Here is a 14,722-nt window from a genome sequence, read left to right as displayed (position 1 = left end):
CACCTGAGAGAGACAGGTCAGCCTCCTCACCTGAGAGAGACAGGTCAGCCTCCTCACCTGAGAGACAGGTCAGCCTCCTCACCTGAGAGACAGGTCAGCCTCCTCACCTGAGAGAGACAGGTCAGCCTCCTCACCTGAGAGACAGGTCAGCCTCCTCACCTGAGAGACAGGTCAGCCTCCTCACCTGAGAGAGACAGGTCAGCCTCCTCACCTGAGAGAGACAGGTCAGCCTCCTCACCTGAGAGACAGGTCAGCCTCCTCACCTGAGAGACAGGTCAGCCTCCTCACCTGAGAGAGATTTAGTAACTCCTTCGTGTGGAGCCTGCACAGACAGTTGGTCACTTCTTCGTGCGTAGTCGGCGGAGGCAGAAAAACTGGACCAACGTTTCTTCTTCTAACAGCAGATCTGAAGTCGGGGTCCTCTTCTTCAGTGTTTGTACAGTTTATCACTGCATCTCGTGGTGGGGACACTTCAGTGGGCACATGATCTACATGTTGAACGTTGACGACACACACACACACACACACACACACACACCTGTGGACCTGCTGCGTTTTACTCTGGCTCCTGTTTTCTCCTCTTTTCTTCCCTCCATCAATTATTTTTGTGTCTTTCAGTTGCTTCTCCTTGTCTTCTCCCTGTGTTGCCATGGTTACTGTTATTTTATTCATTCATTTGATTTTCCATCCGTTGACCCTCCTCTCCGTTGTTTTCTTTTGTCCCTGCCATGTGTCTTCCTCTGTGGTGTCTGTCTCTGTAGACTCAGTTGTGTCTTCCTCTGCACATCCTGGAGGAGCGAGGGCTCCCCCAGGTGGCCGGGACCGTCAGCGCGCTGCTCGACCTGGCCCCGCCCCGACATCCCGTCACCACGACAACCACACATGGACCCTCCATCAACATCTAGATGGCAGCACCACCACCGCACGCGCTCAGTGGGCCTCCTGTAGCGCTCTGTTAGTTTGTGTGTTAAGCTGGAGGAGGAGCAGAGAGCAGCAGGTCAGGATCTGATGGAGAGACAGAAACATGACCTCTGACACACGTTAGCCTGCAGCTAACAGAGGGACATCATTCACAGTATAACAAACTTCACGTGCACAAACATCATGCAGCTTATCAGCAGTTTCCATCTTATTATATGATAATAATATTTAGCATATTTAATATTTGAACCTTTTAATGTAAACGATCAGGAGGAGATTGAATCTTTTCTCCGGCACAGGAAAGAGAGAGAGGCTTATTCAGGGTCACCGGCCTCATACAGTCCTTCTGTTATACTTTATATTGTTATTGAGCCGACTTGGCTAACCGCTAATGTTGGCTAATTGTATGGCTTACAGACGGCTGTGGCTCTGAGCCTTCTTAAACTGACATTGATTTTATTTATTTCCAGGTGGAATAAACTTGTTGAATCCTGTGGATTTAAGATATTCCATCCCAGGGACAGTTTGATGCTCTGCATTGGAGCTTCAGATGCATTCAAAAGATTTCAATCAAACGTCTTTAATCAGTAAATTATTCAGTCAAAAGACAAACAAAGAATGTCTTTTTAAAGTGAGCATGTTTTTAATAAGCTGATTTCTGGAATACGACCTTACTCAGTTGTCTGGAAATAAAGCTAATGTAGCTAAATGCTAACATTACTGAAAACTTTGAGGGTGAAAATTCATCCTTTTATGTTCAAAGTAAAAAGTTGAGTTAATATGCTGCTAATTTGTTGAGCTAACAGCGAACATAAATGGTCAGCAGATCTTTTATAATGACACTAATGTAGCTCGCTGCTAACGTAGCCAGTACTGATATAGGTGGTTCAGAGATGACGCTAACATAGCCGCAGCTGATATTTGCTAACATCATGAAAGTAGTTGTTGTAGAGGTTAAGCTAACACAGCAAGCTGTAATGATGAGCTAACATTAATCAGTCAGTGTATGAGAATATAATTGAGTGCTAATATTAGCTTAAATTATGAAGCCAGTTGGTTTGTTGATAAAATGAACAGATGGATAAAAACATTTTATATAATAATGTGTAATAAATATAAAACCTACGCTAACAAGATGAATGCTAATGATGAGGACGGTTCAATAATCAGCTCACGGTATGAACGGGCTCGTTAACTAATGATCTCTTTAGTTTAATGCATCAACCACACAAAGCTGGGATGTTGAACACTAGCTAACAGTTTGCATATTACGCTAATGTAGCTTCATGCTAAAGTTGGACGGGATGAAGTTGGATCTCATGAACACTTTAAGCTAACCATTGTGAATAAGTGAGTATAGATGGACAGTTTGAAAGCTAACAAGAAGGCGGGCTAGCTAGCTCAAATGAAACTAATGTTTCGGAGTAGCAGCTAATGTAGCTCAGTGCTAACATTAGCTTTCATGTTTCATCAGCTTTTTGTCTCTCCATCAGATCCAAACATCAGAATTCACTGTTTCTGTCCTCACTGAGTTCTGGTTGGAGGTCACACATCAGCGATGACATCATGCGATGAAGCCTCCCTGAACTGTGACTGGGAGCTGTAGTTTTCAGTCCCACAGTGAACACATGGTTTTATTTGCAGTGTGAGCGCTGACGCTGATCACCACCTGATTGATCGTCCACATGTGACCAGGAGCTTCATCACTGCTTATCGCCTCTGAACAAATATTTAATCCATACTTGTTCAGCACGTTGCAGGAACAGAAAGAAAGACGTCCAGGTGGCTTCATGTCGAGTTTTAAAAACTTTTAAGGTTTCCAGAAGTGAAACTCAGCAGTAAGAAATATAATCGATTGAGGGACACTTCCTGTGTGTCAGACAGAAACTGTAAAATACAGAAAACTATCGACAATTAACATAAAGACAAAGACAAACTGTGATTCAGCTGGACTCTAAAGGAGCAGCCACTATTGAGTTAACTCTTTGATCCCACTGTTGGACTTAAAGGCGTCTGTGTCTCAGACCTTACTGAGGCTGGAGGTCCTCATGTGATTGGACAAGGACGATCAGGTGGTGACGAGCTCCTCCTCATGTTTCTGTTGCATTCTGGGACATTTTGATGGTGACCTGACTCCTGATCTGACACTAAACACTGTGACTGCAGGTGTCAGAGCCTACAGTCACACCTTTATGTAGTAATGTATGTGTACAATATATTCTGTAAATATATACATATATATATATATATATATAAGTATATATATATATATATGTGCTGAACAACTAAACGTTAATCTGCTGCAAGAATTTAAGTTTGAACCGTTTTTAACCTTCAGTACCTGAACGCAGCATCACACCTTCAGGTTCACGCTAGGAGAGTCAGATCATCAGTCCCTCAAAAGCTCCATGAATCTCTCCGTAGGTGTTTGTGCTCACCTGTCACCTCTTTAATTTGAGGCTGTTACCTGGGCGACAGGTGGTCTCTGTTCAGACTGTTTATAGGTGTGAGGCAATGGATCCACATGTTTGTACAGATGTTTCATGTCTTTCTTCTTCCTGTGTTTCTCCTGTGGCGGCGGGGTCATGTGGCGGCGGGGTCATGTGCTTCTAAAGGACATTCCACCGTTTCTTCCTGGAGGACAAACAGACTGTCTCACAGTTTTTAAGTTTTACATTTTTTCACTTTGTTTTTCTTGTTTTTGCTGAAAACTGTATAAAAGATTTGAACACGGCTGTAAGAAGAGTTGAGTTAAGTTTAAGTGCATTAAATAAATATTTTAATTTGACTCTTTTCACTGACGTTAATGTTGTCTGGAGAATGATCATGAGCAGGTGTTTTTATTTCTCAACATGAATCTCTAAAAGCTGTTTCAGGAAAAAAAACTTGTGAATCAAAGACTCATGATATGTCCGAAGATAAAAATGAAGCCATCAGGTTAAAGCTGCTTAAACTTCATAAACACTCTGAGGGTTCAAACTGTCGTCTGGAGTTTAAAGCTGAGGGGACACATGGACCTCCAGCCTTTGTGTCTGTCAAAGTAAAGTTATTGAATATGGGAAAAAAAATAAGACAATATACAGTACATATTAAGAAGAAGGACCCAAATACTGACAAAGGGTTTTTTTTACCTTTTAAGCTTCATTGATTTTAACTAATACTATTAAACTACTGAAAGGATTATTTTCTCAAATTAACAAAAGTTACACATATTAAAACAACATTATGCACATTCTAAGTTTAATCCAAAAGGCAGCTGGACCTGCTGTTTGGATGTTTCACCTCTCATCCAAAAGGCTTCTTTAGTTCTGACTGATGGACAGAGCTAGAAATATCAGCCTCTGTAGGTCATTAGTATGCTAATAGATGTTAATAATATGACAACGTGTATTAATATTCAAACATCAATTCGCATACTAGTGACCTACAGAGGCTGATTTTTCTAGCTCCGTCCATCAGTCAGAACTGAAGAAGCCTTTGGGATGAGAGGTGAAACATCTTCAGGAACTTCAACCAAGTCCAGCTGCCTTTCGGATTCAGCCCAGAGTTACCCTGACCTGGATGACTGAGAACCTTCCCAGACAACATCATGTACAAAAACATGTCAAAAAATTCTTTAGCAAACAACCATCACTAAAATGTAACTTTAGTTGTGGTTGTTTCATTATTGGACTTTAAAAGTTTAAACAGCAGCATTAGTTTGTGTGTACAGAACTTAAGAAGCATATTAATAAAAACACATGAATGAAACATAATTCATTAGACTAGTTTAAAACTGCACTTCAAACAGGGAAACAAGACAAACACCACGTTTGGTAGTGCTTTACCTTTTTATTAAAAAGATACATGTTTTAAACTCATCTTTAAATGATGTTTAAAAGGATTTAAGGTTATTTGAGTCAGGGTTTTTAAATTATATTAATAATCATATAAATTGGTTTAAACAGCTCCAGAGTACAATAACAGGGCATTAATAACCGATAACAATGTTTAAATGATGACTTAAAATAATATAATATGTCAGTGAGGAAGAATCCTCCAAACGTTTAGTTTTCGTGCTAAAAAAAGACGAGAGAGGTTAAAAAAAAAGTTCAATAAATAGAAGTTCATTGAAATCCGCCATTTTGATCAGGCAGCTCCGCGGCCACCTCTGTTTACAATAATTTCCCAGCATGCCTTTCTCACTTCCTTTTCCTCCATTTTTCTCCTCATAGTGACGGTAAGATAGCCGACGTGCCTCCCTAATTGTTACTATATCGCCGTTTATCTGCTTTCTTCCTCGCGGATAATCACCGTTAATTTACGGTCAGTTAGTTCTCCGCTCACTGGTGTGTGTGTGTCGGTGAAGGAGTCCGTGATGGCGGAGATTGATTTGGGATTATGCTTTGTGCGGCTAGCAGACCGGGCTGACGCGCTGAAGGCTGGGCTAGATTGGGGTTAGAGTCCCCGTCAGTGTCGGGGTAGAGTCCCGGTCAGTGTCGGGGTAGAGCTGCTGCAACACCGGTGTTAGATGGCTGACTGTGTATGGTCCACCGGGTTTTACCGGAGAGCGTCTGTAGGCGGCAGCGAGCGGAGCTAACGTTAGCATATTAGCATCATAGTGAAGTGGTGTTCGTGAGTCAGAAGTTCAGGTACAAGCATGTCACATTCGGGGCTTGTTGAGCGGCTGCAAAGTGTAAAAACCGTGAAGTTAGCCTCTTGTTAGCATCCTGTTAACATTGTGGCTACACTGCACAGCTAGCTTCTATCAGCTGAAGTTAGCGTCTGTGCTCATCAGGTTTCGTTGAGTTAGACAGCGATGGAGGCTGTAGGATTGTATTGACTATTTTTGTTTATTGACACGAGAGGCCCACAGACTGACAGACAGCTGCCTGCCTCTCACATCAGACTGAACGTGTTGCAGTGGAGCCTGTGTCTAACCTGCACACTGTAACAGGCTCATGTGTATGTAGAGTGTTTGTGTGTTGCAGTGTGAGTTCAGCAGCAAACACGAGCTGTCCACACGAGTCGGGACCTTCACCTGCATGTTCAGTCAGGCTGTGAAAGTGATTCGTTCCCATGTGTTTACAAACATGAAGGACACGCTCATTGTTGGTGACTTATTAAACATCGTTTTTATCTTAGAACCCTACAGACGTTTATTACTCCTGTATCATAGCAAACTTGTTCCCCTTCCCTCTGGTGATGTGTGTGTCTCTGCTGGCTCTAATGTGACTTTGTGTGCAGGTGGACTCACCTGGAGAAGACTGACAATGCCTGGAAGGTAAGCTCACACCTGTTCATCTGACCTGAGACCAGCCTGCTCTTCCTCTTTGTGAAGAAGAAGCTCTGAATGTTAAGGTGTGAGGTGTCATGCTGACTCTGGATCTGTCTGTCTCTCTGTCTGTGTGGTCAGACTCTGGAGTAAGGCCATCTTCACCGGCTACAAACGTGGTCTGAGGAACCAGCGTGAGCACACGGCGCTCCTGAAGGTGGAGGGCTGTTACACCAGAGACGAGGTTGACTTCTACCTGGGCAAACGCTGCGCCTACGTCTACAAGGCCAAGAAGTAAGCACCGTTCACCTTGTTTCTTCTTTGAACATATCGGCTCACTCTGCAGATGAACAGTCAACAGATGAGTTTCAGACTGTTGAATATTAAATTGTTAAAAAAATGAATGAGGTTTGGTTTGAATGTGGCCGCTCTCTCTCTCACTGGCTTCTCACTTGTTTTCTACATGAAATATGAGATGATCCTTTATTCGTCCCACAACAGGTACATTTCTAGTGTTACAGCAGCGTAGTGCATTACATAAACATTACAATAAAGGGCATATAAAAATAAGTAAAGTGTATCCTAAAGCTGTACTCTGAGGCAGCGTGGTGTAACGCTGTGTTTTGTGTGGCAGGAACACGGTGACGCCGGGCGGGAAACCCAATAAGACCCGGGTGATCTGGGGGAAGGTGACCCGCGCTCACGGCAGCAGCGGGATGGTCCGGGCCAAATTCAGCAGCAACCTGCCAGCAAAGGCCATCGGACACAGAGTCAGAGTGGTGAGTTCAAAGACCTGAGGTGGTATGTTCAGGAACACCCAGATGTCTGAGAAGCAACAGCACAAGGTTGTTTGTTGCCTGTTCAGTTGTTGGGTCACAACACGGGTCATTTTGTAGTCCACTTCCTGGTTCTTAAAGGAGCTGCTTGTTTGACTCCAGGGCTGCGGTGGAAAAATCCTTTTCGGTGAGGAAGGTTCTTAACGGAGTGAAACGGGAAGTGTTTCAGTGTTGGCCATGAAGAGAGCTTCACTGCTTCCTTCATTATCTCCTGTAGGAAACACTGGACCATCCTTTACCAAAGGAGAGGAGAACATAATGACCCACAATTCCTTGCGGCAGCAACATTTAAAGTGACGCACCAATCGGCAATGAAAACACGCATCAACATGACAGAATACAGATTTAGATTTAAACACCAACTTGACTGGATGAAACAGTTATTTTAATCAAACTTATGATTCACGTGATAAATACAAGAGAGAAAATATGACGACATTCACTTCACCTTTGGTAACTTACTAATTTAATCCCCACCTCCAATCAATCAAACGTCGTCTTCTCCTCACACCTTTCCTTCACCTCATGACGTTTTCCATCGAGCGCAGGGAGAAGACACGGGGGTCATTTTTAAAAGTTGATAACTTGTTGATAATTAACAGAATGATTTAACTAGTTTTATATTCGGTCTGTTTTCTGAGTCTCAGCAAATTAAAATCTGTTACCTGTCGGTGTGAACATCAGAAGGAGCTCAGACGGTTTGATCACAGTGAGGCTGAACGTTACGGATCATTAAGTCTGCTTTCACTGAAGCTTTGAGCCTGAACACTTCTGTGTTTGAGGCGCTCCCGATGCCTGACACGACGTCTGAGGACATGTTCACGTCATGAAATCTGTCAAACGTGAACCCGTCCACCTGAAAGCTGCTTCCTGGTTTCAAACGTCGCTGAGACACGACTGGCTGAGCCTGCAGAGGTCGTTAACGTGATCCGTGGGGTTGACAGGCTAACGTTAGCTTCACTTGATCAAACTGAGTGATCAGTGACTTTCTGCAGTCCAGCCGAATTATCTGATTGGCTGTTTGTAGAGTGGACATGGGCGGTGCTAATGAAAGCCATTGTGTGTGCAGAGTTTAATATGATGCTGTGTTGAGATGCCATGCTACACCAGCAGCACGGCCTAAATGTGGTCTGTATGCAGACAAAAGCAAACTGCAGTATGCCGACAAGACCCGGATGTCGTACTGATTCTGAAAAAATGTCTCCAGCCTCACCTGCTGTATCCCACAATGCAAAGCGCTGGAACGTCACAGCGGCAGCATACTGCTAAATACATGTGAAGAGCTCCGTACTTCAGACTGCCTCCCAACAGTGTGCAGTATGTAGTATCCGATTTCGAACACAGCGAGGCTTTGGTGTAAGTGAACATGTTTTATTGTGGCGGCTGCTGATGTCACTTCCTGTCTGTTGCAGATGCTGTATCCCTCTCGAGTGTGAAGACGAGCAGCTGCTGAGGATGTTTGTACAGAAACAATAAAGTGATCACTTCCCAACTGCTGCTCCGCCTCCTCATTTGACCTGCAGTCATGTGACCCACTGATGTCATCGGCCATTTTAGCCGCTGATGACATCACCGTTGTGCTGAGGTGTTATTTTCCTCTGGCTCGTCCTTGATCTAGTGTTTACAGTATCTGTACTTTTACTTCACCTGGTCTGATGCCGGACACACGACCGTCAGCATCCAATTCTCTCAATATAAATATACAGTATAAATATATGATATTGATATATAAATATATCAAGTACTTTAACTACAGGAAACTCTATGCTCGGTGTGTACTCTTACTGCATCTGAATCCCTTCAGCATCACTTACTTCACCAGTGTTAAATGTACATCTACCTGCAGGGGGCAGCAGAGCATGCTGGGTAACAGAGTCTTTGCCCTGTGCTCAGACTCACAGGCACAGTTTCAGGCTTCAGTGATGGTGGGTTTAAATGAAGGGACTGCAGCTGTAACGGTTTCTCCTCAGAGTGCTGAAACATGAACAGGGCCTGTTCCATGAGAGCAGAATAAGAGAAAAGGCGGGAACTGACCTCACCTAGTTCGTGCATCCTGGTTTAATCACGTAGGTCAAGCCAGACCACGATCACAGATTAACGAAGAAGACGCGAGCAGCATACTTCACACCCATCAAGCAAGAGCGACTAATGCAGGGGTCTCAAACTCCGAGAGGGCAGACATTACAAACTGGGTCTAACACGAGCGCGGGCAACATTATTTGGACAACAGACTGAAATACGCGTTTTTATCAGGTATGACAAATTAGCCATACAGAAATATGAACCTTACTGCTCCAGACATTTTACAGATCTCAGAACAAACCAAGGGCATCAGAAAAAAGACACGAAAGCATCATTAATTTCTGTCAGCAGTTTTTCACGGAGTCATTTCCAAAGCGTTTTATCACAGGCATCAGAAACAGCCAGAAAATATCTAATCTTTCAAATCTTTTGTCAAGAAACTTGTAGAATATTCTGGGTTTTTTCACAACACCATCAAGCTAAATACGTTTTGTTTTAAAAAAAAAAATCAAATTCAAATGTGCAAATATTTCAACCATAAGCAGTTTACCTGCGATTACAGGTAAGTGTGCAAAAAAGAAAACTTATTTTGAAGTGCACTCTGCTCTGAGCCTGCTTGGCATCTTTCCTTGGCTGCAGGTTCATTCATGTTTGTTGTCAGGTTCTGAGCTGTTTACACTCTCAGGATGGAGTGAAGGTGTGCATCAGTTTCTTACACAGGTATGTGTCTCCAAACATGCAGCACATTCGAGCAGCTTGGAGGCGGAGCTTTGGGCATCAGCTCCATTTGGATGTTTTACAGGTGCTCTTACAACTACAAACAGATTACTGAGCTCCAAAGTCTGAAAATCACCGCGTGGACTCTGCCAGGTCCGCTCAGTTTATCAGCACATGCGCAGTTGGGAACACAGCGGTGGAGACCTGGTTTCCTTGCTGCATCTGAGTCTCCCACAGGCGCAGCTTGGCTTGTTAAGCTCTCACCGCCTCACACATGTCTATGGCGGTCCTGTCTCTGATGCTCGAGGTTTAGCAGCAGAGATGCGTCGCGCAGAGATGCCAACTCACACAGCTGGTGCTTGTAGGTCTTGATTGGCGCGCCCGCTGTTGCAGTGCATTGTGGGATTTCTCATATCAGCGGTGTGCGTGCCGTATACCGGCGGGCCAGTTACTATATGATGTTATCCGTGCCGCGGGCCTTGAGTTTGTGACCCCTGAAGCATTCAGAGACAACCAGCAGCAGCTGTTAGACTGAAACATGTGAAACACCACGGGCTCCGTGTGTGAGCACAGTCTGAAGCACTGAGCAGACAGGAAGGGGATTTGATTTAGATTTTCAGATCAAAACAGTCCAATATCAGTCCAGGAAGCGTCTGAATATTTCTTTGGAGTGAGTTGTGTATTTGTAGCGTAGCCTACGATGGGTTTGTTGTGAATGTTAAACGTTTTAAACTTAGCGCCACCATCAGGACAGTGTCGACAGGAAGTGTCAGGACTCGTATTCAAGAAGGGAACACAGATTTAAAAACAGCCTGACAGACTGAACTCAGGGCGACGCTGACGTTTTCTCAGGGGGCGAAACAATGAGGATGTGGGGACTCGGTTTCCCATGATGCCCCGCGCTGCTGCTCTGCGAGTCTCAGGTCCAGAGAAGAGGGAGAAGAGGAGCTGTTTACAGGGAACAGCGGACCTGAAGGAGGACAGGCAGGACCGGGAGACTGTCCTCACCGCGAGGACACAAACCGTCAGACAGGTGAGACAGACAGACAGGTGAGCGGGTCACCGACCATAAGCTGATGTCTCAGTTAATTTTGATTACTTTCCTGTTATATTGTCAGGGCGCGAGGACTGTTGGTTTCATAACGGCAGCATCTCGTGCTTTTATTCTGAAGGACTTTCGGTTTTTATTTTATTCTGGAGGGTTTAATGTTTTTACACCTGAACCATCACTGTCATGTCTGTAGTACTACCTGTACTTTAATGCAGTAGTGATGTGATATTTGTACCACTTACTAGTCACTAGTATATGATCATAAATATCCAGTTCATTTTTATGTAATTATACTTTATAAATATGAATACTGTAAAGTTTAACAGTCTGTTCATTGGAGCTGTGTTCCCTCGCAGTGTGTTACAGCAGAATGTTACAGTACAGCAGAATGTTACTGTATAACAGTGTGTTACAGCACAGCAGCATGTTACAGCAGCATGTTACAGCAGCATGTTACAGTATAGCAGCATGTTACAGCAGTGTGTTACAGTACAGCAGAATGTTACAGCAGCGTGTTACAGTACAGCAGCATGTTACAGTACAGCAGCATGTTACAGTATAACAGTGTGTTACAGCACAGCAGCGTGTTACAGTACAGCAGCATGTTACAGTATAACAGTGTGTTACAGCACAGCAGCGTGTTACAGTACAGCAGCATGTTACAGTACAGCAGCATGTTACAGTATAACAGTGTGTTACAGCACAGCAGCGTGTTACAGCACAGCAGCATGTTACAGCAGCGTGTTACAGCAGCATGTTACAGTACAGCAGCATGTTACAGCAGCGTGTTACAGTACAGCAGCATGTTACAGCAGCGTGTTACAGTACAGCAGCATGTTACAGCAGCATGTTACAGTACAGCAGCATGTTACAGTACAGCAGCATGTTACAGTATAACAGTGTGTTACAGTACAGCAGCATGTTACAGCAGCGTGTTACAGTACAGCAGCATGTTACAGCAGCGTGTTACAGTACATCAGCGTGTTACAGTACAGCAGCATGTTACAGCAGCATGTTACAGTACATCAGCGTGTTACAGTACAGCAGCATGTTACAGTACAGCAGCATGTTACAGTACAGCAGCATGTTACAGTACAGCAGCATGTTACAGTACATCAGCGTGTTACAGTACAGCAGCATGTTACAGTACAGCAGCATGTTACAGTATAACAGTGTGTTACAGCACAGCAGCGTGTTATAGTACAGCAGCATGTTACAGCAGCATGTTACAGTACAGCAGCATGTTACAGCAGCATGTTACAGCAGCGTGTTACAGTACAGCAGCATGTTACAGCAGCGTGTTACAGTACAGCAGCATGTTACAGCAGCATGTTACAGCAGCGTGTTACAGTACAGCAGCATGTTACAGCAGCGGTGACTGTCAGAAGATCAAACTGCAGTACTTATTTTTGCAGTTTGTTTATTTGTTGTTTACAGCAGAGAAATATGTTGTTTATATGAATGATTAGTGTCACTGTAACATGTACACAGGTGAGCTGTACATGTAGTGCTACAGTCTCTTATTAATATGTCTCACAGTAAAATGTAATATTTCACATTTTTTCCAACTTTATCTTTATTGGGCAAAGTTAAACAAACACACGCTGCAGCTGTTCCAACATTTGTCTTTAGATAAAACAAAGTAAACTTAAACCAAACCTTGCAGTCTGTATGGATTTCCTTCACTTTTCTGTCCCCCTCTTCCCAGTTCACATGCCATCTTCACCTCTGCTGTCATCTACATCCATATTCGAACACACACCCCTACATCTACGCCTCTTCATCTCTGCCCTCATCCTGTCCTCCACTCAACACTTCATCTATGAGACACTATCAGTGTGTTTATAAAACCCTTAGTAACATGATATATAAACAAGCAACAAAAAATATATATTTTAATATAATATATATAATAATAATAAAATAATAAACGCCCTAAACAAGCACACAGTAAGTAACATACAAACTCTGACATCGCAGCACGTCAGCACCAGGCTACTAACAATATACATGAATGTAACTCTAAAGTTTCCAGGCCTAGCTCCCACCCTCCCCCATCGCCTTCAACCACCGATCTGTGAATTGTGCAGATCAAAAGTTATTTTTTCCATCGTATAAATTCTTCTAACCATTCCCCGCCATGTGTCTATGGGTCTTTTTTAAGCCAGCTCAGTGTTACTGCGTTCTTGGCTGCAAGAAGTATGCAGTAAGTATATCTTTCTCCTGCTCTTCCCTTCCTCTGGGATGACCCCAAGGATGACCAGCAATGTGTCGCTGGGTAGCAGAAAATCAAGTATCTTGTCAAAGACATCAAATACCCCCCTCCCAAAGTAATCTAAGAGAGGGCACTTCCAAAACGTATGTGTGCTTTGCAGACCTCTCCACACCTCCTCCAACAGGCACTTGTTTGACACAGTGTGAGGGCTTCTATAACCTGTTTACTGTTTTCCACTGGAACTCTCTCCATCAGTTTGTATTTGTGATTTTGTGAGTTTCTGAACAGATATTTTTCCAACACTGTCAGTTTTTATTTTGTGTATTATTTGCAGTGTTTCTGTGATGTACTGCAGTATTCTCAGAGTGTTTGTATCTTTAAAAACTCTCATATTCGTGATCATCTCGTTTTCTCTCGTCTGTGTGACCTCAGTTTCCTGTCGGGGTCAGAGGGTTCAGAGTTCAAGTCTCCATGTTGTCTGACAGAAGATGATAGAACATGAGTGTGGATGCAGCGAGCCGGCATCTCTCCAGCCCTGCTGCAGCGCCCTGCCGGGGTCAGAGGTCAAACTGCACCAGGAGCTGCAGGTGAGGGGGGCTGATACTCGTTGAGGTACTTTCTGTGTATTTCTAAATATGTTTCAACCTTCAAAGAGTCATCTGACGACCCGACCCCTATGTTGGGAACCACTGGACCAAACTAACAGAGCACATATGGAAACAGCTTAAACCACGGTCACTGCAGTGCTCTGAGAGTACTAGCTCCTCCCCCCGCGTCTTCGCTGGGTTTGCATCTTTAATGTTTTTAACACCTGAGGATAAAATGTGTATCTCACAGACACACCGCCAAAATAAGAGTCACACCGCTGCAGTAAAAGGTGGACTCCCATTTAACATGCTCAGTGCTGCCCCCCTCAGACTGCCTCAGACGTCTAACGAGACAAAATGAACATGACAGGAAGACGCAGACATGACCATGGACACACACACACACACACACGCTCACACATACAGTGAATGTTTACATCACGATACATCAGGGCTGATACTTCTGGCTCTGTTTACTCGATTGAAGAAGCTGATTGGAGGAGGGAGGAACTCCTCGTCAGTGTTAACAACCAACATGGCCGACATGTTCGGTTTGTCTAAAAAGTGACAATAGTGATAAACGTTTGGTCACAATGATCCACAGTGTGTCCTTCACAGAGCCACAGTCCAAACCTCGGAACCATTACAAACAGTGACGTGATTACAGTCAAACATTTCACACTTCAGAATACTTAGTTCACTTCCTGATCGACTGATGGACTCTTCATCTCAGCTTCAAAGACAGAGTCAGTGTTTAACTCAGAGCTGTGTGTGTGTGAATCTTCTTCTGTGAAGCTGTCGGAGAAATACGGAGTTCCAACTAAGTATTATGTACAACACTTGTCTTATATAACACTTAACAACAACAGCTGAAATCTAACATGTTATTATATTAACATAACAAAATAATTTAATCTCACACAAAATGTATTGTTAGAGAAATGTGTCAACTGTCTGAGTATCAAAGGTGTGTGTGTGTGTGTGTGTGTGTGTGTGTGTGTGTGTGTGTGTGTGTGTGTGTGTGTGTGTGTGTGTGTGTGTTTGTCTGTTTGTCAGGGCGTGTTGGGTCTGTGTGAGGACAGATCAGCTGGTTGCCATGGTGAAGAGCAGGTGTGGGGC

General features: G+C 43.8%; 1 protein-coding gene across 1 annotated transcript; it reads left to right on the top strand.

The window, feature by feature from the left end:
- Nucleotides 1-5,107: 5,107 nt before the first annotated feature.
- rpl35a (ribosomal protein L35a) lies at nucleotides 5,108-8,503 on the top strand. Its single transcript, XM_069668066.1, has 5 exons — nucleotides 5,108-5,140; nucleotides 6,148-6,184; nucleotides 6,317-6,469; nucleotides 6,810-6,954; nucleotides 8,424-8,503. Exons 2-5 carry the CDS (start codon nucleotides 6,174-6,176, stop codon nucleotides 8,445-8,447), a joined length of 333 nt encoding a protein of 110 aa, XP_069524167.1. The 5' UTR covers nucleotides 5,108-5,140; nucleotides 6,148-6,173; the 3' UTR covers nucleotides 8,448-8,503.
- The last annotated feature ends 6,219 nt before the right edge of the window (nucleotides 8,504-14,722 follow it).

Source organism: Semicossyphus pulcher, unplaced genomic scaffold (assembly GCF_022749685.1).
Source record: "Semicossyphus pulcher isolate SPU_LCO1_2020_fin unplaced genomic scaffold, fSemPul1.0.p SCAF_19, whole genome shotgun sequence".
Taxonomy (NCBI): Eukaryota; Metazoa; Chordata; class Actinopteri; order Labriformes; family Labridae; genus Semicossyphus; species Semicossyphus pulcher.
Note: the sequence above shows the minus strand (reverse complement) of the source record. Positions and strands in the feature narration are given on the sequence as shown.